At 37.8% G+C, this 27,060-nt stretch overlaps 1 protein-coding gene across 2 annotated transcripts in view; it reads left to right on the top strand.

Moving 5' to 3' along the window:
• The window catches only part of GMDS (GDP-mannose 4,6-dehydratase), a 648,570-nt gene that overhangs the window by 512,756 nt on the left and 108,754 nt on the right, over nt 1–27,060 (top strand). For both annotated transcript variants that reach the window (XM_046005991.1, XM_046005992.1), the window contains exon 8: nt 9,320–9,438. In XM_046005991.1, the coding sequence (XP_045861947.1) occupies nt 9,320–9,438 (119 nt within the window). The remainder of the gene's footprint in view (nt 1–9,319; nt 9,439–27,060) is intronic.

Here is a 27,060-nt window from a genome sequence, read left to right as displayed (position 1 = left end):
TTAATCTTACAGATGATTCTAATGCACACTAAAATTTGAGAGCTCCTGTGTCTTCTCTTCAACACTGGCTTTCAGCATATCCGTAAGTGGTTCTGTAGGTATTTACTCCCCAGGTATGCTAATTGGGGCGTAAATACCTAGAGATGTGATATTGTTGCCCATTTGTACATGGACAAGGCAAATTTTCAAATATAGGTGATCATAAGTTAGGAGCTAGTTAGACTGCTTTTCAAGCTCTCTGTCTCCTAGTTGCCATCACTGATGAAATCAGTACAGGAAGAGTCCAGAGGTGGAGACAATCACAGAGGAGGAAGGAGAGGATTATTCCTCCAGCTCTGCTGCAGAGATGAAGAGGTCTCCTCCAAGAAGCCCTAGCTGAATCTGACAAGTTGAGCAAACAGAATTATGGCAGCACGTCACACAGTATGTGGACTCTCCTTCCCTACAAGAGGGCAACCAACTCTTCAGTTCTGACCCAGCCCATGCAGGGCTCACTAGCTGCCTGTGCTTACTGAGCAAGGTGCCCAGTCTGAACTGAGATGGGGTATGAATGCAAAATACACACTGGACTTCAAAGACTTAGTACACAGAAAAATAAAGTAGAATGTCCTGATAATATTTTATCTTGAAATGATACCATACTGTATATATTGGGTTAAATAAAACATAAAAATTAGTTTCACCCATTTACTTTTTTAATGTGACTAACAAATTTTTAAATGCAATATGTGGCTTGCATTATATTTCTCTTAGGCAGCATTGTTTCAGACTAAGCTTGTAAAGTCCTATCTATATCTCTTGTAATGTACATAATATGGTGTATCTATAGTTTTTATTTATTGGTAACAACGATCATCAAACCTGGAACTGAGAAAGCTATTGCAATGCTAGGACCTGTTATTCAGGGAGCCCAGAACCAGCCCAGAAGTTGGATTCCAAAGGTCAGAGTCAGACTGAGAGGTAGAACCAGGTGGTCAGGATGGGTTTGAAGGATAAGGTCACGGAAAAGTCAGAGCTGGCTTCCTGAGAACATGTTTAGGCCAGGAATCACGAGCAGGGAGATGGACGATCAGGTGGTCATGAGGATAGAGTAACTTCCTGCTGCATGCCCACAGCTTTTATATTGTTCCTGCTGAGCCAGGAACTAATTCTAGAATGGCTTACCTGGGTATGCGAGTGGGAACAGGTAATTGGAAACACCTGGTTGAGGTAGGTGGCTGGGCACGCTCCAGGAAACAACCACTTCTGGGAAGTATGTTGTGACAGTAATGGTGTTAGGGCCAAGTTAGAGCATTTGTTAAATTACAGAGACCTGAACGTGAGTTTCCATATTCCAGGTGTTAGTCTGTGAATTACTGTTGCCCTCTTATAAGCCTAACACTGCATGAAGTTAAAGATAGACGGAGCTCTCTACATAGAAACTACAGGCCGACACAGTAATGCTTATGTCAAAGACAAACATAGTCATTTCGATATTACATTGAAGCAATCAGCTTATGTTAGTCATCACAAGATAGCCCTTTGCAATTGATTTTTCTAGAGAGGGCTGCAATAATCCCTCCCATTCAGCAAGCCCATTTGCTCTGTGACTCTACTACTCTTCTGATAAAGCGGGAGATCTGTTTCCCTTTTGTTGGAATTTGGGCTGACCCTATAAACAGGAGTACATAGAGGAAGTGACTCTGGGTCTAGGCCAAGGCCTCATGAGGCCTTGCAGCTTCTGTTTTGTAAAAAAGCTTGAGCTAGATGGTGAGGGACCACATGGTTGGGGGACATGTGAAGGAGAACTGACGTGCATTTAGCATCAAGGACCCAGACCTGTGAGGGAGGCCAGTCAGATCACCACGGCCACAGGGAGCAGAGATGAGCCATCTGCACTGAGCCCTCCAAAATTCCTAGCTCACAGAATCCTGAGCATGAAAAAGGTTTAAGCCACTAAGTTTTAGGATGGCTTATTAAGCAGCACTAGATAAGTGGATTTATTTATATGTGGATTTTTCATTAAAGACTTTTCATATATTATTTATATGGTCACATAATTTTGGGATATATATATAATTAACTTAAATAATTCCTTACACACTCAGAATATGCTATGCTAAACATACATACAAGCTGTAGATTTTGCTCAAATTAATTTTCGGTTCTAAGCGGCCACAAAATGATATTACATAGGAAGGGAGACTATAGATACCCGTGTCAATACTGCCGATTGGCATGGAGATGCTGCTGAAGGAGGAACCAGTTTTACTGTCGGTGCCATAGCCCTCGAGCTGAGAGACGATGCAGGCTGTGATCCGGGGAGGGGCAGAGAGGAGGCAATACTGCCAGACAGCACCATAGTAGCATGGTAATTGATGGACTGTTCTGTGAGCCACGTGAACCACCCAAGGGCTGAAAAAGGAGGACAGCCACATCCTGGAACAGAGAATATTATGAGTTCGAGGAGAGGGTTTAGAGAAGTTTGAAATGCAGCAGCTAGCCGCCCTCAGTATGCTTTCCTGTGTCTTCTCATACGATTCTTCAGCAAATTATCCCACTTTGTTTGAACAGTATTAATAATTGAAAAGGTACTACCCCCAGGATCTATACCAGAGGTGAAAGTGAAGAAAGGATTGCAAGGAGAAGAAAAGGAGCAAAACAGATGAATAACCCATATCCTAAGGAGTATTATTCAAAGAAAAATACATGGCTGGAGCTCAGTTCATTGTCCTCCATAGATTTCAGAAAATTATAGGCAACATGTTTGTGTTCAGTTTGCTAAACACAAAGGTGGGCAAATTACAGTCCATGGGCCAGTGAGTGTGTTTGTAAATAATGTTTTATTGGAACAAGCCATGCCCATTTGTTTCTGTTCTGTCTGTGGCTCATCTTGTGCCACAATAGCAGAATTGAGTACTTGTGTTAGGTACCATATGGCTCAGGAGCCTAAAATATTTACTACTTTGCCCTTTTAAGAAAAAGTTTGCTGACCTCTGGCTTAAAGAAAATCAATAAAAGAGTTAAGCTGGAAGTAATCAGGAAAGATATAGAAGAGAAAAAGGAAATCAGTCCAGAAACTGAAGCCACCTTAGCAACAAAATTTAAAAAAATGTTACTGAAAACAATCAGGTGAACAAGCAGGAAGAAACCACATAAAATAATATGGAAAAGACCAAGCGTAAAAATGATTAGATGGAGTATAACAGGCATAGAAGGCAGAAGAAAAGAGATACAACATGAGCATAATTGGTGCACCCAGAAAGAAATGGAACAATAAAAGAGTGAAATATACTAAAATATTCATAGAAGAAATAAATACATACCTTGAATCTGCATATGGTGTGCCAGAAAAGTTGATTTCCAAATGATTCACACAAGACTAGGAGCTTTTAGGTTTTCAGTTCTCATCCAAGAATGAGGAAAACTAACCTCAGCCTTGGAATTTATAGATTGATGTACGTGGCTAGAAGGAAAGCACAAAGAGCAGGGCAGATTTTGACACAGCCTCTTTCTTTTGGTGCATATCAACCTAGAATAATATGTTAACACCAAAAGTAAGAAGTAAAAGCTCTGTCACTTTCTAAATTGTGTTCTGTTGTTCTTATTAATTTTTTATATAATTATTCTTTTCCTCTTTAGTAACTCAGGATCTTTAAAATGAAGATGAAGGACTCTTTATCAAATGAACCCACAAACCACAGTATTTTTGGCCATGAAGAAAATTAATAGATTAAAGGCTTAATCTTAAGGCCAGCCCCTGGTTTTATGCTAGATGGTTTTCTTGATATTGTTTTATTTATATAATCATGTGGTACCTGTTTCCCAACTATGTCATAGTAAGGGGGAGTCTCCCCTGCTAACCCTCAGAACTACGTATGTTGGTACTGCAAAGCATAAGACCTGACCTAGTGCAAGACTACTTGAAGTCCTGAACTAAACTGTGCATACCAGGCTGTTATCATGAAAACAGCTACTGAACAAAGTTTAAAGACAAAATGTGTGTGATTGGAACCCCAGTTGGCATTTTTTAATCAGGAATTTTAATATCCATTTTTTCAAATTCCTATGATTTTTATTAGAACTATTTCATAGACTTTCTCCCCTAATATATAGATTAGTTAACATGTAATTAATTAATTAATGTAATTAATTAACATGTAATTAATCTATATAAAGAATCATTAGATAATAAATTAATAAAAACAATGAAAAATCTATTTTAAGATTTTTATGACAGTAGCACATAAAGCACAAAGCACAGGGCTGAAAAAGCAGCAGTCAAATAAACATAGTTAAACATAACCTTGATTAACAAATCTTGTTATTCATGGATGACAGCTCAGTTAATAAGTGTTTGTGGCTTGGATACTGAACTGGAGGTTAATGGCGAGGTAGAAGCAATTGTAGAATCCAGATTTTTAAGACAAACACACATCACACCCCAAAAGGCATGCATGGAATCAGGTGTAGTTAGTCGGCTGTGGTGATGTACTTTGGGTGTTCTCCTTCACTGGTCCAGCTGTGAACAGCCTCCAGAGCTATCAAATCAAGGAGAGAGGAATGATCCTTCACTGCCCACTTCCGCGTTCATGACTTGAATGGCCAAAGAGTAGATTGGGGGGGGGGGGCAGTGTTTTCACTCGAATTTTCTACAGTTTTATTTTGACATCTCTTAATTAGATTTAGAAAACAGATAGCTTCTATCTATAATTATATAGTTAGAAAAGAACACATGTCCAAATTTAACTAATACACAACCATCTATACTCGGCCTTCAGAGGTCAATGATATGGCCTCAGATTTCTTCTCTACTTCATGTACCTTAAAAGCAAAATGAGGGCGCCTGGGTAAAACAGTGGGTTAAGCTGCTGTCTTTGGCTCAGGTCATGATCTCAGGGTCCTGGGATCGAGTCCCGCATCGGGCTCTCTGCTCAATGAAGAGCCCTTCCTCTCTCTCTGCCTGCCTCTCTCGTGATTTCTCTCTGTCAAATAAATAGATAAAATCTTTAAAAAAAAAAAAAAAAGGCAAAATGAATGTGAGACATGATTTGAAAACTGCACTTTTCATTTGCCATTAAGGGACATTTTTATGTTGAAGAATCTGGCGCCTTGGTACATTCCTTAACTGATTGTCTTTCCTCCCTGTGGGATGGATTAAAAAGCAGGAGATTTTTTTGTTTGCACTGGTGATCAGGTCACGGCAGAAAGTAAATAAGTATCAGAGGAAGTGGATAAGTCAGTCATATCCTTAAAGGACACTGAAAGAATGTGGGAAGACTCTCTTTTTTCTCCTTCATTCCTTGAGAGACAAAGAGAGAGGACTGACATCTAAAACATGTAACCTCAAAATTGTTTCTATAGTCAGAAGCCAAAGCCAAGTGGCGATTTGATCACAGATTGTGGCCTGGCTGTGTCATGGGTCATATGTTCAGCATGTGAACAGGAAGGTGAGAAGTGGTGAGCTTTTGCCTCAGTTGTGCCATCCATCAGAGAATAAATGGACCAAATCAACGTGTGCAGCTGTATAAGGAGGTGAATGGCTGAGTACTTCTCACACTGGGGCCTTTGTGTCCTGGACATGATCTAGCATTATGATGGGATGCACTGGGCCTCGGCTTTGTGGCAAATTACTAACCCATTATCACACCAGAACACAAGATCATTTATCTTCTAATCCAGAATGTCACCTGTTCTTCATTTACCAGTCAATAACCATTAATTATGCTCAGTGGAAATTTAAACAAAGCCCTTTCCCTCTGTTAAAACCAGTAAACTATTCAGTAATAACAAATAAATCTGGAATTGTATATCCTTTCCCTTCCCATTCCCAGACTGGAGTCTGGTACAATATGAACTCTAGAGGAAATGCCTAGAAATTGATAGGTCAAAGGCCACAGATAGTCTGATGGAAAAGAAAAGAGCAGATTCTTGGCACTCACTTTAGTGAAAGTGAGAGTCTCCTACGGATCCCCAAATTCCTGTTGGGGAACAAAACAAGTACCAGGGAACTTGTGCCCAGTGTTTAAAGTAATCTACCATTAACCAGTAATCATATTTTCTCCTTTTATTTTTAGCAAGCCCTTGCTTTCTTTCACATGACTAAAAATATAATTTTTTCAAAACCATTCTAGCACAACATAGTGTTTCAAAAGAAATAAAATAAGCTGAGCAGTCCTGAAAGACCTATTTTAAATGTTATTTTTAGAATGGAAATTTGAGTAAAACATATGTAAGTGTATACACTAATCCCTCAGAAAAATGTTCAAATAGAAATTCTAGCCAGAAGCATAATTTAGTTTTTCCTAAAAACTTTGAAAGTATTTTTTTGAAGAAAGCCAAAACAAGTGTGTGTGTGTGTGTGTGGGTGTGTGTGGGTGTGTATGTGTGTGTGTGTGTGTATTCATCCATGTGTGGGTGTGGGTGGGTGTGGGTGTATGCGCATGTGCGTACACTCGAGGGAGATGGGAGGGTCAGCTTAGCTGGGGAAGGGTGGCCAAAGGGCAGGCTCAGTCCCAGTGAAGCCAACAATACTGTGTGCCATTGGTCACACGAAAACTCAGTGAGATAATATGAATTCATTCCAAGGACTAGACCTGGGGCTCTTGTGTGGGATCTGGAAGGAGTGGTCAGAGTTTCCAGACAGAGGAGAGAAGAGGGCATTCTAGGCCGCAGGAAATGCACATGCAAGACATGGAGACACAAGGAGCTAGCCCCCCACCAGGTTTCTACTAATGCACATGTGCCTCGGGGCCGCAATGAAAGACACCTCTGTGAGGACCTTAACAACAGAGGGTGCTGTCACAGGGCTTGGCCAGCAAACCTGAGCTGCATTTCAGACCCCACTCCTCTCAGCCCAGAGCATTTTTAATAGTGGGCAAAAGCCCTGAGTTCAGGGAGGTACAAATATCTTGGAGACTCTGTGCTGCATGGACTATCCCAATAAAGAGAACTTCTTGTGTTTCCTGCCTTTTAAAATGGATCAAGTATTATTATTAATACTAACCTTACTAGTGTGAATTTTTTTTTAAAATTTTATTTATTTATTTGACAGACAGAGATCACAGGTAGGCAGAGAGGAAGCCAGAGAGAGAGGAAGGGAAGCAGGGTCCCTGCTGAACAGAGAGCCTGATGCAGGCAGGGCTTGATCCCAGGACCCTGAGATCATGACCTGAGCTGAAGGCAGAGGCTTTAACCCACTGAGCCACCCAGGCGCCCCACTAGTGTGAATTTTTAAAGTGTTGTGACTCAGTTCATCAGCTGTGATCTCTTAATGCAAAATGACACCTGTAGATATTTTCATGAATGCCAGCAAAACTCCCTCCTAGCCAAGGCACTTTCATTAATTACTTCTCAGTATGTCGCTGACCCCAATCTATTGCCATTGTCCCACCCAGTGTGCGGACTTCGAAGCCACATAAAACTGCCAAAAGTCTCATCCTCCATAAAACAAAGATAATATTGAAAAGTCTTATAATAGACCAAGAATACAAAATTTTCACAAGAAATAACTTCAAGTAAAAGATAAATATCTACTTTTTAAATTTTTTTAGAAGGGTGCCACAAATGCAAGTGAGTAAAGAGGAATTAAACCTTTTTGGATTACATCCTCTGAGAAAGAAGGTGCTCCACTGGCTTCAGCAGCTTGTTTTTCATCTGATTCCATACCAATGAGGGAGACGCCAATCCGAACAGTTTTCTTTAGATGTTAGAACCAGAGTGTAATACACATAATGTTGTGGACTGTGTTCTAGTGAGGTGCCTATTATTTTCACCTATTTTATTTTGAAAAGGGGATGAGAATGATGAAAAAAACAGTTGTCGTTGGAGGCTTGGGTTTTTCTTAAAGAGGCATGCTGCAATCACATACAAGCTATACTTTTGTGGGTTTTAATCTACATCTTCAATCTGTATAACAAAATCACTAAAATTAATGCACAGTTCCAAACTATGGAAATGATAGGCCTGTGTGCTGCTGGTAAAAGCTGTTATAACCGAGTGGAGCAGGGTTGTGACCATTGCCACCAGTTTGCGTCTGAGACACGCAACCACACTATTGCCCAGCTAGACTTCTTGTTCCTGTTGAAAAAGTGCACCACTGTGAAGCACACACTGAGCACTTGACCTTGAAATGCTGCCTGATGAATCCTGAACTCTGGTGCATTCTTATTACCACTCAAATAACTTTTTTAAAAGTGGCAGTACTGTTCATTACATAATTGTTTTCCCTTTAATGATTCTTGATTTACTTTGCTTTTTGATGTCAACACCCTGGAAAATTTCTAACTTTATTGTTAGGAAATTTGGTTCTCCTTTTGAGGAAGATCATCTGTCTTCAAATGACTTTTCCTTACCTTCTGTCCATGCCGTAAAGGAAAATTGAGCAATTCTTTGTAAGCTCTTCTTTTCTTAAATATACTATAGAAAGTTTATTGCCAGAGATGCTCTTGAACATCTTGTTCCTCTAAATTATAGCCCAAAGACCTGCTGTGTGAGAATCGAGGTGCCTAAAACATGTCTTCCAGCCTATTGGTGGGAACTTCTGTGTCCCAGGCATCTATGCTGAAATGTTCCCCTGATGCTTCTGATGCACATTAAAGTTGAAGAACCACTATTGTGATGTTGAGAATATTGTTTTAAATTCATGGTTATTTTCTAGTTGTGCGTGTCAAAGTATTCAAACAAGGGGGCCATTAGACTGAGGTGACTTTTAATTCCTTAACAGCCTATGTAAGTGAACCAAAACCTAAGCCAGAGTGAGTGCACTCAAATCCAACAAAAGGAACCTAAGGAACAACCAATCACAAACAGTTACCTCTGCTTTTCAAATAAGGCAACATGTAAACTATAGTCAATCATTAATTCCTTTATTTTGCTTCAGTGTCTACTGTATGAAAACCCTGGTCCTAGTTCCTGTTGGTATAGCACTCTTAACCACCTTTGATTTAGTGCTGCCTTATTCAAATTGATGTATGTTCCCATAAACTCTTGGGGGAAAAAAAATAATGTGCCTTAGTTTACCTTTTAGCAATGTCCATATCTAATTTTTTTTTACAGATCTTTTTATTCATTTGCGAGAGTGAGTGAGAGTGCACTTGTGGTGGGGGCGGGGCGCAGAGGGAGAGGTAGAGAGAATTCTAAGCTGACTGCATGCTGAGAACATAGCCCAATGTGGGACTTTATCTCAAGACCCCAAGATCATGACCTGTGGTGAAACTAAGAGTTGATGGCTTAACCCACCATGCCACACCCCTCTAGTTACATGTTTTTGATACCATTATATTTCTCAAGCGACAGCTGGATGCAACTTTTACTTGGATGTGCCTCTCTCTCTTTTTAGGCTATGTGGCTGATGTTGCAGAATGATGAGCCAGAGGATTTTGTCATAGCGACTGGGGAAGTCCATAGTGTTCGGGAATTTGTAGAGAAATCGTTTTTGCACATTGGAAAAACTATTGTGTAAGTATGAATTGATTTCTGGGCATTTATCAGACACTTGCTGGCAGGTTTGCATGTGAGCTTGCTCTTTCACCTTGGTTTTGTCTTTTTCCCCTTTTAGTCTTCTTGTAGAGCAATACATGGAGTTTCAGTATGAAACAGGGACTTTGTTCTGCACTACCTCCAATCCCAGTTATATTTTATCTTTTTTTTTATTTTTGAAAGTTTTTAATTTTTTTAATTTTAAACTTTTTACTATGGCTGACACATGGTTTACTGTGATTTTACTGTAGGTAATTCTCCTCTTACCAGATCAATGTGATGATATTATACAATTGTTTTTAATATTTTCATCTATGTTTTAAAATTTTGAAACTACAAAAAAACTGAGAGAGAAATTTCAAATCCATTACAAGCAGTCTTCTTTTCTTTGAACCATTGAGAGTAGGTTGCCAACCTAATGCCCCATCACCCTGGACTTTTATGTGTACTTCCTGTAAACAGTGGTATTCTCCTACATAAACACAGTACAATCATCAAAATCAGGAAATTCACAATGATAAGTTACTATTCTCTAATCCTTAGATCTCATTTGAGTTTTGCCAGCTGGGCCAATGATATGCTTTATACCAAAATGATCTAGTTTATAATCATGTGTTGCATTTATGTGTTGTGTTACACAGATTTTGGAGTCAAATTTTTATTGGAATGTTTGCAAGATTTTTCTGAAGTCCTTTACTATATGGAAAATTTTTTTTCTGGTAATTTTTTATTGCATTAAAACATGTATACATACACACAAAATTTGTTATTTTAACCATTTTTAAATATACATTTCAGTGACAATAAATATATCCACAATGTTATGCAACCATCACCACCATCCATCTCCAGAACTTTTTAATCTTCCCCAACTAAAACTCGGGACGCATTAAACAGTAACTTGCCATCCATCCCTCCCCCCAGCTCCTGGCAACCACCATTCTACTTTATATCTCAAAGAATTTGCCTACTCTTAGTACCTCATATAAATCAAGTTATATAGTATCAGTCCTTAGTGTTTGGCTTATTTCATAAAACTCAATATATTCAAGATTGATCCATGTTGTAGCCTATATCATCATTTAATTCCTTTTTAAGGTTGAATAATATTCCATTATATGTATATGCTACATTTTGTTCGTCCATTCATCTTTTGTTGAACACTGGGTCCCTTCCAGATTTTGGCTATTGCAAATCATGCTGCTGTGAACGTGGATATACAAATATTTATTTGAGTTCCTTCTTTCAGTTCTTTTGAATATATAGTTAGGAGTAGAATTCCTGGGTCATATGATTATGTTTAACTTTTTGAGAAGTTGCCAAACTGTTTTCCAAGATCCATTTTTGAAATATAAGAAAAGACTTCTACTTTGAGCTATGATAGAATGACAGAAATCAGATTAAATCTGCTATCTTAAAAAAAAAAAGGAAACTACATAAAATATACGAAATAGTTGTTTTAGACATTGGACAATAGGTAGTGCAGGTCTGTGATCTTTGATAGAAAAGAAACAAATGAGATGACCCCTGCAATCACTCTGGGCCTCTTCCTGGAGGCACAATCTCAACCATGGAACATGAAAGAGGCACTCCAACAGAGAAAACTGTTTTGCTGAGTTGAGGAGGTAGAGGTCAGAATTTAGAGTCTGAGTCACCTAACATTAGGGGGCAGAGTTGTAGAAAAGTGGGCTCTACAAAGAAAAACAACCTCCAGAAATCTGTATAAGGACCCCATTCAGTTTGTATTGAATAATAAGATGTAGATGTCCTAGAAGAAATTCCGTAAACTTAGATGAAGAACTACCTGGGAGCTGGGAACTGAGCATTCTTCAGAGCTTACTCAAGTCTAGGAAGCATTTGTATTTCAGCCAGTCTCAGTGCAGAGAACTTTCTCATCACTCAGAGAAGTGATACCAATTCTAAAGGGCTATGTCTCAGTAATGTGGCTAATCCTGAGAGTAAAGGCTACTCCAGACTTAGACTAACAAAGTTTAAATACAAACTTCAAAAGGACACAAGGAACAAACCTCTACCATAACAAAGCCCAGCATTCTTCAAAAGAAGAGAGTAAAATCTAGACTCAACAACATAAATTTCTTAACATTCAGCATTCAATAAAAAAAATTAGTAGGACTGTCAAGAAGCAGGAAAATATGACCTATAACCAAGAGAAAAATCAATCAGTAAAAACAGTCTGGGGAATAATAGAGATGATGTTATAAGCACTCAGAGATGTTAAAAAGCTATTATAACTACAGTCAAATATTTTAAGAAAAACATGGGTTTAGTGAGAAGAGCAAGAAAATATATATTTAAACATAGCTAGATGGAGCTTCTAGAGATGGAAAATTAAATACCTGAAATGAAATTCACTGTAGGCATGAAGAACAGATTAAATAATGCAGAAGAAAGGATTGTTGAACTCTAAGTATATAAGTATAATAATAGAAATTATCCAAGATGAAACATGGAAGGAAAAAAAAAAAGGCTGGAAAAAGAAAAAAACAAAACAAAACAAAAAAACAAAACAGAGTCTCAGTGACCTGTGGAACAATATCAAGCTACGTAACATGTGTAACTGGAGTCCCTGGGGGAAAGGGGGTAGAGCACAGAGGAAGAATTAAATATTGGCCAAAATTTCACCAAATTTGGTGAAAACAATAAAATCACAGATCCTTAAGAGACACTATATCCCAAATAGGATTAACACAAAGAAAATTTCACCAGGGCCCATCATAGTCAAATTACTAAAAATAAATGCTGAAGAGAAACTCTTAAAGGCAACCAGAGAAAAAAGAGAACTGTTTACAGAGGAACAGATAAAAGAAAGTTTGGTTATCAGAAACTATGTAAGACAAACGACAATGGAGTAACAATGTTAAACTGCTGAAAGAACCCTACAACCTAGAATTCTATACCCAGAGAAACTGTTTCAAAAATGGAGATGAATTAAAGACTATTTTCAGACAAACAAAGGCTGAAATAAAACATTGATAGCAGACATTTAGAGAAACGGAAAATGATACTAGTTCTAGGTGTGGATTTCTAGGGAGGACTGAAGATCAAAAGAAACAATAAATATGTTGGAAGACATAAAAGGTTTTTCCTTCCCCTCATTTTAAAATTTCTTTAAAAAGAAATTGGTTAGAAGTAAAAATCATAATAATATATTATGAAGTTTCTAGTATGCATAAATAAAGTATATGACAACAGTGGCTTAAAGTTGGGGCAGGATAGAAGCATTTCATTATTTTATTGTTTGTAAGATTCTTAAACTAGATGCAAATTGATATAAAATTATACAGAGATAATCTGAAGTAAGTTGAAGTGCATACTACAAACTCCAGGGAAACTACTAAAAACAAAATAAAAAGTAGCAATAAGGCAATAGTAGAGTTAAAATGGAATCCTAAAAAGTGTTGCATCTAAAAGAAAGAAGAGGAGACAATGGGAACAAATAACAGATGGGACAAATATAAAACAAATAACTATATTGATGATTAGGTCCATTAAATTCTCTAAAAACAAAGAAATAATTTGTTGCACTTGATAAAAAAGCTATATGCCATCTACAAGAGACACAGATTAAATATAAACATATAGGTGAGAAGTAAAAAGAGAAAAAATGCAAACACTGATCATAAGGGACCTGGAGTGGCTATATTTATATGTGAAAAATTAGACTTCATTTAATTAGAAGGAATGAGTCATTTCATAATTTAAAAGGGATATACACCATTACTGTTAGTTCAAAATACTAACAGAACTGAGGAAAAATAGACAAACCTTATATTTGAGTACTTCAACACTCTTCTGTCCATAATTGACAGAACAAGTAAACAGAAAATCTTTGAGGATAGAAAAAACTGGAACAACATAATAAGTCTGCTTGACCAAATTGACATTCGTAGAACATACCACCCACCTAGCCCAGAGCAGCAGAATACATATATATGCAAATGTACCTGTAACATTCACCAATATAGACCATATTCAGTGCCATAAGAGAAGTTTATAAATTTTAAAGTATTAAAATTACAAGATGTTTTCTGACCAAAATGAAATTCAATTAGAAATTAACAACCAAAAAAATGTTTAAGATCCCCAAACACTTAGAAACTAAACAACACACTTCTAAGTAATTCACAGGCTAACAAAGAAACCACAAAGGAAATTAGAATATGTTTTAAACTAAATGAACTGGGAACAGCATGCCAAAATTTGTGGAATCTAGCTAAAACAATGCTTCAAGAGAAGTTTGTGGCTTTGAGCACTAATATCGGAAAAAAAAAAAAAAGATCCTGAACCAGTTATCCATTATAAGAAGTTAAGAAGTAGCTTCCCTTGTAAGAAGCCAGAAGAAGAGCAAACTAAGCCCAAAGCAAACAGAAAGAAGAAATGATAAATGTAAGAACAGAGATTGATGAAATAGAAAGCAGAAAAACAGTGGAGAAAAATCAGTGCAACCCCAACCTGGATAAACTTTCATCCAGACTGATCAGGGGAAAAAGAGAAGACATATTATATATATTAGAAATAAAAGAAGGAACATCACTACAGATCCTGCAGACATTAACAGGATAAAAAGGATATATTATGAAAAACTTCTCCAGTGACTTTTTCAAACTAGAGTAAATGGACAAATTCTGTAAAAGATACAACATTGCCAAAACTGACTGAAGAGAAAAATAGAAGTCTTGGTTGTATCTCTGTTAGAAAACTCAATTTTGATAAATAAAATGGAAAAAAAAAAAGAAAACTCAATTTTGAGTATTTAAGAAAGAAAATAATACCTTTCCTATAAACACTTAGAAAAGAGAATACTTCCTAACTCATTTTATGAGGTCAACATTATCCTGATACTAAACACAAAAACTGTTTAAAAGAAGTGCGCAGACTAGTATTCCACATAAACATAGAAACAAAAAATCATTACAAAAATATTAGCAAATTGAATCTATCAGTATATAAAAAGTTGATATATCATGACCAAGTAGATTTGTCCTAGGAATCCAAAATAAGTTTAATATTTAAATATCAACATAATTCACTATATTTTTAAAAACAGAAGAGAGAAACCATGTGATGTTTTCAATAGTTATAGAAAAAGCATTTGAAAAAATTCAATGACTATTTATCATTAAAGAAAAAAACTTTCAACACACTAGGTAGGAAATGAAGGAAATTTCCTCAAGTTGATAAATAGCCTCTGAGAAAATCCCATAATTAACATCATACTCAATGTTGACAGACTGAAGGCTTTTCTCCTAAAAATCAGGATCGAGGCAAGGATGTCTCCTTTTATTATTCCTTTTCAAAACTGTCTTGAAGAGCCAAGCCAAAAATAAAACAAGAAAAAGAAATGAAAGGGAGAACTAGATCTGTCTTTACCCACTGATAGCATGATGGAATACATATAAAACTTTAAGTATTCTACCACTGAAGTAACTACTAAAACTAACAGGTGTATTTAGCAATGTCACAAGATACAAAATCTGTACATAAAATCAATTTTACTTATATGTATATAAAAACACTGATCAGAGAAACCAAAATAGCCCTAAATAAATAGAGGGATATATTGTGTTCTTGGATTAGAGGACTGAATGTTGATAAGATGTAGATTCTCTTAGAATCTTAAAATCAATCTATAGATTGAGTGCAGTCCCAATCAAAATCACAGACTTTTTTGGTAAAAACTGACAGGCTGATTCTAAAATTTATATGAAGGGGCACCTGGGTGGCTCAGTGGGTTAAAGCCTCTGCCTTCGGCTCAGCTCATGATCCCAGGGTCCTGGGATCGAGCCCCGCATCGGGCTCTCTGCTCAGCGGGGAGCCTGCTTCCTCCTCTCTCTCTTTCTGCCTGCCTCTCTGCCTACTTGTGATCTCTGCCTGTCAAGTAAATAAATAAAATCTTTTAAAAAACTGTATATGGAACTGCAAAGGATCTAGAATCATTTTGAAAAAGAAGATCAAACTTCCTTTAACACTTAATCTGCATGATATTGACGTAAGGATAGATTTACAGATCAATGGAACAGAATATAAAGTCCAGAAATAGACTCTTACTTGTACCACCAATTAAATTTTTACAAAGATATCAGGGTGATTAATTGGGGAAGGATAGTCTTTTTAATATATGGTGCTGGAATCATGAATAGCCATACCATATGGGGGTAGGGAGTGAAACTCAATCCATAAATCATACCATACAGTAATTAATTGAAAAAGGATTATAAATAGAAACGTAAGAGTTAAAACTAAAAAACCATTAGATGAAAACATAGAGGAAAGGTTTTGCAACTTTAAAGTAGGCAAAGATACCTTGTTTCTATACTAGGTTGAATTATAAGAGTTTTTATGTTTTATGTTCTCTCAGTCCACGACTGCCTTTTCAGTTTCTCAACAGTGCCTTTCACGTAGCAAAAATTTTACATATTCGTGTAATGCAATTATTATTCTTTATGGCTTTTTCGTTTCTGTGTGTGTTTGCAGTGAATGTTTATATCAATTTGGGGTGAAACCAAGGATTTCTTAGGACACCAAAATCAAGAGCCATGAAAGGAAAAAAAATGACAAACTGAATATCACAATTAAAAACCTCTAAAAGCCTCTGCTTTTTGAAAGTGACCATTAGGAAAATGAAAAGGCAATCATGATCTGGGAGAAAATAAGTGTAATTTTATATCAGAAAAAAAACTTCTATCTGGACATGCAAAGATCACCTATAACTCAAAAATAAAAAGACAAATTACTCAATTTAAAAATGGGTCCAATATCTGAACAGATAACCTCACACAAGAAAATATACAAATAGCTATTTAGCACATGAAAAGATGCTCAACAAGACTAGTCAACTGGGAAATGCTCATGAAAAGCTCAATGTAACACCAATAGACCCCCATCAGAATGACCACCATGCCCAAGTATTGTTGAGGATGCTGAAACAGCTAGAGTTCTCATACATTAGTGATCAAATATAAATGGTACAACCACTTTGAAAAATAGTTTGGCTTTCTTAAAAAATCAAATCTATATCACATGACCAGCAATTTTCCCAGACATTTACCAAAGAAAAATGAAAACGTATATCCACATAGAGACTTACACATGAATATGTTTAATGGCTTTATTCCTAATAAAGCATTGCCTTCCCTAACATTCAATCAATGAGTAAATGAATAAACAAATGTTATGTATCTGTACAGTGGAATACTATTTAGTTACAGAAAGGAATGGACTAGGATGAATCTTAAAATCTAATGATTTTAAAATCAAGCATAATTACTTAGTGAAAGAAGATCAGCCACAAAACAGTACATACTGTATAAGTTTATCAATATGATATTCTAGGAAAGAATAATTTGGACTGATCGAAAGCCAATCAGTGATTTCTTGAGTGAGATGGGCTGAGTTTGGGGTGGTGACTGGGAAAAAGAACAGGGAAATCTTTTGAGGTGGTAGAAATGTCTCATATCTTGACTATAGTGGTGATTGCATGAATGCATGCATTTTTCAAAACTCATCAAACCATACCCTTGTTAGATATTTTATTATTTGTAAATTATACCTCAATATAGTTGATTTTTAATAAAAAGAATAGAAAACAAGGAACTTTAAGAGCCTATCATCAAGGAATATTTAAGTGAATTTAATAAAATGTTATCACACTATTAAAAATAATGCTTAAGAGGACTTTGAATAACATAAAGTATGATTATGACAATCTTAAACTAAAAAAAAAAAAGATACAAGTTTAGGTCTGTTGTATGATCTAAACTCTCTAAGACTATGCCTACAAAAGATTAGAGGAAAACATGCCAAAAATTTAACAATGACACTTTCTACATTGTACATTGTGGGATGTAGAAAGTGTGTGTGTGTGTGTGTGTGTGTGTGTGTGTTTGTAGTGAATGTTTATATCTACTGTATATATTGCCTGTATCCAAACTGTCTGTGAGGAACTTGTATCCTTTTTTAGTGAGAACTCATGTTACATATTTTTTTATATCAGGTGGTATTATAAATGAACCCCCAAAGAAGACTCTCTTTTTTTAAAAAAAATTTTTTTGGGCGCCTGTGTGGCTCAGTGGGTTAAGCCGCTGCCTTTGGCTCGGGTCATGATCTCAGGGTCCTGGGATCGAGTCCCGCATTGGGCTCTCTGCTCAGCAGGGGGCCATCTTCCCTCTCTCTCTCTGCCTGCCTCTCTGTCTACTTGTGATCTCTGTCTATCAAGTAAATGAATAAAATCTTTAAAAAAAAAATTTTTTTTAAAGATTTTATTTATTTATTTGACAGAGATCACAAGCAGGCTCCCCACCGAGCAGAGAGCCCGAAGCAGGGCTCTATCCCAGGAGCCCGAGATCATGACCTGAGCCGAAGGCTGAGGCCTTAACCCACTGAGCCACCCAGGCACCCCAAGAAGACTCTCTTTTGGAAAAGTGGATGAGACTTGGCCTTTCTCCCATCTTGGAGATAATGTTTTCAGTCACCAGGCCATTCTCTGACCTGTACTCCCATGAGCCGAATGCCTATTTTCTGACCTAGCACAGTCTACAAAGTAGGATGCTATTCCAGGAGATGTTGATGAAAGCATTCCATGTCTCATTCATTTAGAAAATACTGAATATTATAACCCCCCTTGGAGAATTGCCAGTAAAGAAACTGTTTAACTTTGTTTAATCCAGCATTTTCCAAGCTTAATTTTTAAGTTTATATTAAAAGCTTACACAAACAAGAGTTCTGTGGATCACCCACTGGGAAATGTTCTTCTGTCGTTCAAACCTGAATACCAGATACCTATTAAGTCTGACTCCTTCCCTGTCTTCAAAAGTAGTGCTTGCCGTTGGCAGTTTCTCCGAGAAGGTCCGGTAAAGCAGTTGAGTCGGTTTTACTAAAATCTATTTCAAATTTCAGGCAGCGGACTTCATTTTGTTTCAAAAAGCACACTAACCACAAATCAAGCTTTTAGTGGTATTTTTAAAATTGTCTCTGAGTGGTATATAACATTTTGGTAAAATACAAAGTTTTTTTCCAAATACTTCCAGAAAAGAGAGATTGATATTAGGTGCTAATCACTTTGTCACTTTCATAAGAGTCATCTGGGTGGCCCAGCATCACCCTGGCAGCACTCACCTGCCCAGTGCCCAGGACCTGCTCCAGGTCTTTCTGTGTCATACCGTTGGAGTTGTGGGAACAGAATGCTTACAGTGCATATTCTTCATAGTTTGTCTGAAAATATCAAATTCCTTCTCAGGGCTAGATAATAAAATCATGATGGTTTTGTGAATGCTGTCTGCAAGTTCTGTTCTATTGTTTGTTTTTTTTCAATTTCCTTCCTCTGGATCTTCTTTGGGCCCCATGCATCAGCATACCGATCTCAGCTGGAAGAAGAGCAGGGAAGCCACAGGCAATTTCATGTGCTAAGGCCAAGCCTGCTCCTTGGGCTTCAGAGTCCCTGCAGCAGCTGTGAGCTCTGACAGGCCAGCGAGTCCTTCTTGGGAACAGTGTCCACACACACAGTCAGAAAGCAGGCAGAAAGGAGCAAAGAAAACACACTGAGATCTAAACAAAGCTGGGAAGGCCAGGGATAGTATTGTACCTCAGTAACTCATAGATTATAATTTGCGGAAATATGCTTTTCTAAACTCTTCAGGAGGGCAGACCTCTTTCTCCCAAGGATGCTGTATTCATTTCTTTATTTCGGAATTGCTAGCTTTCATTCCGAAGACATTCATCCTTCTGTCTACAAAGCACCATCCTCGTGCCGCATCCCCTGAGCTTGAATCCCGGCCCCATAGCTACCAAAGAGAGTCATTTATGATCACTGTGTCTCCACTTTCCCAACTGCAAAATGGGGATAATAGAGTACCGACTTCACAGGGATGGGGTAAAGAGTAAATGGACTAAATACATGTGAAGCCCCTGAAACAATGCCTGATGCTTCAAAGCTCTGTATAATTGTTTGCAATTAATAAATGGGTAATTGATTAAAATAAGGGATAAATAAAATGTGAGAACAGTAACATTAGACAACTGGTTTTATGTGTGGAGACGAGAAATGTTTTATGTTGATGTGACCACACAGAACTGAGTGCAGACACTCATCAGAGAAAGGCCACTGTGGGGGAAAGAACACACTTGTGCACCTGTAGGTGGATAGAGGTTGTGGACATAATGAGATGTCTCTTCGTCTCTAACTCCTGACCCCTCCTGAGAAGTAATGGGCTATTTATCAGAATTAGGACACCTTTTTACTGAAATTCTTTCCTTTGAAATTCTGTGAATTGCTTAGAGTTCTCTCAAAATGAAGATTTTTTTATTATATTATGTTAGTCACCATACAGTACATCATTAGTTTTTGATGTCGTGTTCCATGATTCATTGTTTGCCTATAACACCCAGTTTTCCATGTAATCCATGCCTTCCTTAATACCCACCATCAGGCTCACCCATCCCCCACCCCTCTAAATGCTCAGTTTGTTTCCTGAAGTCCATAATCTCTCATGGTTCGCCTCCCTCTCTGATTTTACCTCCTTCATTTTTCCCTTCCTTCTCCTAATGTCCTCTAAGCTATCCTTATGTTCTGCAAATAAGTGAAACTATATGATGATTGACTTTCTCTGCTTGACTTATTTCACTCAGCATAATCTCCTCCAGTTCCAACCATGTTGATGCAAAAGTTGAGTATTCATCCTTTCTGACGGCTGAGTAATAGTCCATTGGGCACATCGTCTTTATGCATTCATCTATTGAAGGGCATCTTGGCTCTTTCCACAGTTTGGGTATTGTGGACATTGCTTCTATGAACATTGGGGTACATATGGACCTTCTTTTCACTACATCTGTATCTTTGGGGTAAATACCCAGTAGTGCAATTGCTGGGTCATAGGGTAGTTCTATTTTTAATTTTTTGAGGAATCTCCACACTATTTTCCAAAGTGGCTTGCATTCTCACCAACAGTGTAAGAGGGTTCCCTTTCTCCATATCCTCTCCAGCATTTGTTGTTTCTCGTCTTGTTAATTTTGGCCATTCTAACTAGTGTAAGGTGGTATCTCAATGTGGTTTTGATTTGAATTTCCCTGATAACTAATGATGATGAACATTTTTTCATGTGTCTGTTGGCCATTTGTATGTCTTCTTCGGAAGGAAGTCTCTGTTCATGTCTTTTACAATAACACCAAAAATCATAAGATACCGTGGAATAAACCTAACCAAAGAGGTGAAGGATGTATACTCTAGGAACTACAGAACACTCAGGAAAGAAATTGAAGAAGGCACAAAAAGATGGAAAAACATTCCATGCTCATGGATTGGAAGAAAAAACATTGTTAAAATGTCTATACTGCCTAGAGCAATCTATACTTTCAACGCCATCCTGATCAAAATACCAATGGCATTTTTCAAAGTGCTGGAACAAACAATTCTAAAATTTGTATGGAACCAGAAAAGACCCTGAATTGCCAAGGAAATGTTGGAAAAGAAAAACAAAGCTGGAGGCATCACATTGCCTGATTTCAAGCTAGATTACAAAGCCATGATCGCCAAGACAGCATGGTACTGGCACAAAAACAGGCACATAGACCAATGGAACATAATAGAGAGCCCAGAAATGGATTCTCAACTCTATAGTCAACTAATCTTGACAAAGCAGGAAAAAATTTCCACAGGGAAAAAGGACAGTCTTTTCAGTAAATGGTGCTGGGAAAACTGGACAGCTATATACAGAAGAATGAAACTCGACCATTCTCTTACACCATACACAAAGTTAAACTCAAAATGGATGAAAGACCTCAGTGTGAGACAGGAATCCATCAAAATCCTAGAGGAGAACACAGGCAGTAACCTCTTCAACATTGGCCACAGCCACTTCTTTCAAGATCTGTTTCCAAAGGCAAGGGAAACAAAAGCAAAAATGAACTTTTGGGACTTCAACAAGATTAAAACTCTGCACCGCAAAGGAAACAGTCAACAAAACAAAGAAGCAACTCATGGAATGGGAGAAGATATTTGCAAGTGACACTACAGAAAGAGGGCTGATATCTGAGATCTATAAAGAACTTCTAAAATGCAGATTTGGAATCAGTAGGTCCGGGCAGGGCCTGAGATTCAGAATCTCTAACAAGATCCTAAGTGATGCCTGTGCTGCTAGTCCACAGAACACACTTTGAGTAGCAAAGCCTGAGAGAATTATAGAATCTCAGGTTTGACATGAACCTTGACAATCATTGAGGCCAAACTTTCTACCTTGTTTTTAGTCATCTCTGATTCTGCCTTCCCTGGTAGACTAGATAGTGGTCTCCTTCAGAACATTATTTAATTCTAGTTCCCTTCCATTCCTTTCATTCTGCCCAGTATAGTGTCAGACATTTAGTAAAATAAAATAAAAATCAACATTTTAATTTATGGAAAAATAATTTTTGGAAATTGGGGGATTTGATTTTAGGGTTGTCTTGAGGGGGCGAAGGAGTACTTGCTTAAAAATGAAAAGACTTAAAAATTCCAGGGCTTTCCATGAGAACAGTTCAGTGAGCACCTGCAACTGGTTTGTTCCTTTTCTTCTTTTTCCATCCTATCCCTTCCATCTCCAGTATTCATAATATCGCCTAAGTGCCAGTTGAATTTAATTGCAACTGGATTGAATTTATCATCTGATAAATTGAGGTAAAAAGAGTGCTCTGGACTTTACATTTCTACCATTAATAAATTCAGGAATGCACTAAGATGAGATGAAGAAATCTAAAACCCCAAAGTCATACACCTTACAAGTATACGAGTCATACATACACCATACAAGTCTTTCATATGGCTTGGAAAAGGTAGACCAATAGATGATTGGAACCTCTAAAGAATAAAGCCAAAGTTCCTGCAAATTGCTTCTGGTCCTACTGACTAAAGCAATCCCTAATACGAGATGAGATGCTATGCTTTTGTAATACAAGTCATGTCAGAACCTAAGGAACTTTGGTTTATTTATTAATCATTAGGTACCCAATCCTACCAGTTCTTGATGAATCAAGTTCTTACAAATGAACTAATCATTTACTTTATAAAGTAGTTTGCTTACCTCAAAAACATTGTAATAACAATCTGTCAAAAATAACCTGAAAATTGGAGAATGTCCAGGATCTTATCTTTTTGGAAAATGTAACATGCTTTCCTATAACATTGCACATTTTGAAACATTTGACAATTCTTAATCCTAAAACTGTGAAAGTCCATAAACCCATGACCAATGTCCTTATTTGTAGTATTCTTAAGGTAGTTTTGCTTCTGAATTGTAATATGTAGAGCAAAAAAATTTAATTTTAATTACTTTGTATAAATCATTTTTCATTCATTTATGTTTTTTTCTTATTTAAGCTAGCTGACTTAATAAATTTATGTTCCATAAAAAACATTTTGCGAGAATTTAACATTAATTAAAGAAATCAAAGAAGGTATAGGCAAAGTATGGTCCTTTTTGTTTTAAATATAATGCTGCAGTCTGAAAATTTAAACAAAAATTAAAAGTGTACCTTTGTAATGTAATTTAGTCATCTAGATTATCTTTATGCCCTCAATTTCCTACTTTACAGAAGATATGTCATGTTTCAAGAAGATTTTCCATATTCTTTTGCAGATTTAAAAATGTATTGTGGATTACTTATATTGGGATTGAGGGGTTTTTTTATACCTTTTAAATATAGAATTCATGTTGCTTTTCTTTTTTTAATATTTTTAAGATTTAATTTATTTAACTGTCAGAGAGGGGACAAAAGCAGAGGGAAAAGCAGGCTCCCTGCTGAGCGAGGAGCCTGATGCAGAGCTTGATCCCAGGACCCTGAGATCATGACCTGAGCCAAAGGCAAACACTTAACCAACTGAGCCACCCAGGTGTCCCTTCATGTTGCTTTTAAATGACCCTCTGAAGGCTTTATTAAAATATATACATTAGAAGAAATCGATATCCTCCACTCTGCAGCAGAAGCAACTTAACATCTTAGTCTGTAAAAATATGTGCGCTCTGTGTTCATGTTTTCTCAAGGAATCAAACATGACATTTTATTTTTAGGGGTGTTCTGTTGAGCTCCAAAAGTTATGAAGGATGATATAAAATAAATTCCTTTTTTTTTTTTTTTAGTGCGTGAAATATCCATCCTAATGAAATCTTAAATATAATGAAAGTATTTATAGTAGGAAGGAGAGACAAGTGATTGAGCATTTTTAGGAGTCAGAATTTTTTTTTGTTTTTAAGGAAGTGAAACCGAACTCAAAATAGCCTTGAAGATAGTCAGATCCAGGACTTGGTAGTCTGTCAGGGCTCTCTTTTCTTCTTGGAATGCTGTCTTCATTCCCTCAGCATGTCCCTAGGGCAGAGGACATCACTGATAGCATTTCTGGGGACATAGACTAACATGGTGAACGAAGAAAAGAACCTTTTGATAGTTCCATGTGGAAACCTCCTGAGGAAGGATTCTGACTGGGCCCATTGGGCCCATGGTAACCTCTAGACCATTAACAGAATCCAGAGTTTGGGGCCAGTTCCTAGTTCCCGTCCTGTTGTTAGGGATAGAGAATTCTGTACAGGTCTAACCCGGGAAAGGATCAGTGTCCTTCCCCCAACAGGGGTTGTTATTTCTAGAAGAGAGGCAGAAACTGGTGTTCAGCAGACAAAAACAAATGTTCACATAGCATTTAATGATCATTTAGTATGAGCCCAAAAACGTGCTATGAGCTGACCACTGACTCTGTTTAGTTCCAGGGCCGGGAGCACTGTTCTCACTGAGAAGGAAACTGAGGCACAATGAAGTTAAATATCCTCCGAAGGTTACTCAGCTAAGTGAGGGGTAGAGCCAGCGTGTAAACTGAGCATTTTCTGACTCAAGAGTCCCTTTCTTTATATTGCACTTTTCCTCCTACTTGTTTCCATCCTTTAAAAAAAATACTCTGAATGTGGGGCGCCTGGGTGGCTCAGTGGATTAAGCCGCTGCCTTCGGCTCAGGTCATGATCTCAGGGTCCTGGGATCGAGCCCCGCATCGGGCTCTCTGCTCCGCAGGGAGCCTGCTTCCTCCTCTCTCTCTGCCTGCCTCTCTGCCTACTTGTGGTCTCTCTGTCAAATAAATAAATAAAATCTTTAAAAAAAAAAAAATACTCTGAATGTGATGGTTGCATGCCAACAGTGGAGTCACATCATAGGCAAACAACTTGAAAAACCAGATCCAGGCCTACATGCCTCTATGAAAGAGAAGCCCCAACCAGAATGCCAGGAGAGCAAAAGAAGTTAAATCTTGGCTTGTGAGCCCTCCCAAGCCCAAGTTCTGATGGAAAAAGCAAGATTTGAAGGCTCTTCCAAGGATAATCTTCACTCTCTGCAGTTTTGTTTCTAAGCTCTTCCACTAGAAGCAAATCCCCCCTAAACCTGTAGCATCACTCTGGTTCCTTGAGCACCTCCTGTCCTTTGAGATCTGCAATTGTAAGCAAATGAGACAGACTGGGTGTCTGTCTCAGTCGCCGTTGTCCTCAGTGCTTACAACAGCTGGCCTATGATACCTTCTTACTTGAGCCCAAACGCATATCCAAAAGCCACTTGTCCAAAAAAGCCTTCCAAGAATGCTCCTTATCGCCCTAACTTGCCCAAGTTAGGTTCATCATGGGTCAGTCTTTCCTGGTGGTGACAGCTACAGAGAAGCCACTCTGCTTCTTACCCCTGGGAGCTACTAAGGAGGGATGATAAGGACCTTACTGCACACAAGGGTGTGGCGATGGAGCATACGGGCTCACCTGAGAAAAACTTAGAATCAGTCAGATTTGGTGAACAATTGGCTCTAGAAGGTTAGGGAGAGCTTGATTAGTGGTGCCGTCATTAAGACAGAAAACTTTCTGCCCTCCCGCAGTTTGCCTGCCGGGCTTTATGTGCTTAAAGGAGAGTTACGTATATTTTCTCTAAACCGAACTTTTTCTTCAACCTCATTATTACATGAGTGTCATATCAGACACACCGATCAGCATCTGGAGGATTCTCACTTTAGCTCTTTTAAGATCTGTTAATCACTCTTCAATTCTGTTACTGTTTTTGAAATTATCTTGTAATTTTCCCTGGAAAAGCTTGGAAAATGTGTTGCCATCTGTATGTTTAGACTCGGTACCAGTATTTACTCTTGTGTTTTTGATATCATTTGGGTGAGTTTTGCTTTGAATTTATTAGAAAATAGTACATCCATTTCAGTGTAGGTGAGTAGAAGACACTTGGGAGCACATCAGTACCAAGTGCGATCCTGATACCATGTAAGGTGATATGCTGGACAATTAAGTTCCCATTTGGTCACTTGTATTGACAAGGCACCCTTATGACAACAAATGTGTTCTTCCAAGGGTTTTTGTTTATTTGGAAGAGGGTGCATTGTTGGGTTTGTTTTTAGTGTGATGTTTTGCCTTATACTTTCCCATCAACTTATTACTAAATAATGTGAAAAGGAAGCACTTTTCTCCTACAATTAAAGTGACGGGAGCATAAGATAAACTGGCAAATCCTTGTCTTGACTAATTTTCTGTCATTAATCTTATTAAATTTTAAGAAGAGGGTCGTAAGAATAGCACGCATACTTGTGAGCCACCACCATCTGTGCTGGGGGAAAAAAAAGATGTTTTGGCCAATGGAAATATTTATCATACTTTGTGGCACTCTGTCTACATTTTAGGTAAGAACAACAAGGGGCAAAAATTACTATACATTTAAAAAGAAACCCATTTCCAAAATCGTCCTGGCTGAGATAACAAGCTTTTTGTTCTCATGCATATACTTCCCTTAACTGGGAATTGCTCCCTGGTGGTTGTGATTTCTGGCTCTTGGGCCTTGAGGATGAGGGTGAGGAGGCTTGTAAAAAGTGGAAGGCCAGTGGACAGAGATTAGGATGTGAATCTTGTACCCCTGTGACTGGTGCGTCTGCCATAAGGCACTCCTCAAAATCACTGCTTCCTCAGTAAGTTACCTAGTTAAGTGGCCAGCATAGTTCCTAAGACATAGTAGATACTCAAGAAGTAGATACTCATTTCTTCTACTTTCTTTTTCTCTCAAAGTGAAACTCATCTCAGAGAATCAGAAGACATTTCCTTTCCTTTGAGTAGTACAGGCTCTAATTGCCTGACAATAAGAACACGTTATTTACAAATATACACAAATGGATGTAGATATTGTGCAAATTTAGAGTATCTGTACTGAACTAGTATCACCATGATCACATTTGGAGCAATGTCTGCAGAAAGATGGATTTAAGCAGGCTCTTGGCCAAAGTGGGAGATATGGACAGTAGTTAAGAAGAGGGAAAGCATTCCAAGTGGGTGGAAAGGCATGAGAAAAGGCATGAAGGCAGGAGTTAGTAAATTGTATGTGGGCGATGGGGAAGCTGATAAGCTGGGTTGGACCAGCCTGACCACATTGGGCATATTGAGAGATACTCACACCTACTATTCCGTCCGCTTCACTGTACTTCCCACTCATTTTCTAGGTCTTAGCTTAGACATCCTCCCTAGCCCAGCATCCTACACTCAACCAAGTCTTGCTAGGTGCTCTCCCAGTCCTCTAATAGCACTCTCCACCTTCTTTCATCATTCATACACT

Source organism: Meles meles, chromosome 5 (genome assembly GCF_922984935.1).
Source record: "Meles meles chromosome 5, mMelMel3.1 paternal haplotype, whole genome shotgun sequence".
In the NCBI taxonomy this organism is placed as follows: domain Eukaryota; kingdom Metazoa; phylum Chordata; class Mammalia; order Carnivora; family Mustelidae; genus Meles; species Meles meles.
The sequence above is the reverse complement of the archived record's forward strand: the minus strand, read 5'-3'. Positions and strand labels throughout refer to the sequence as shown.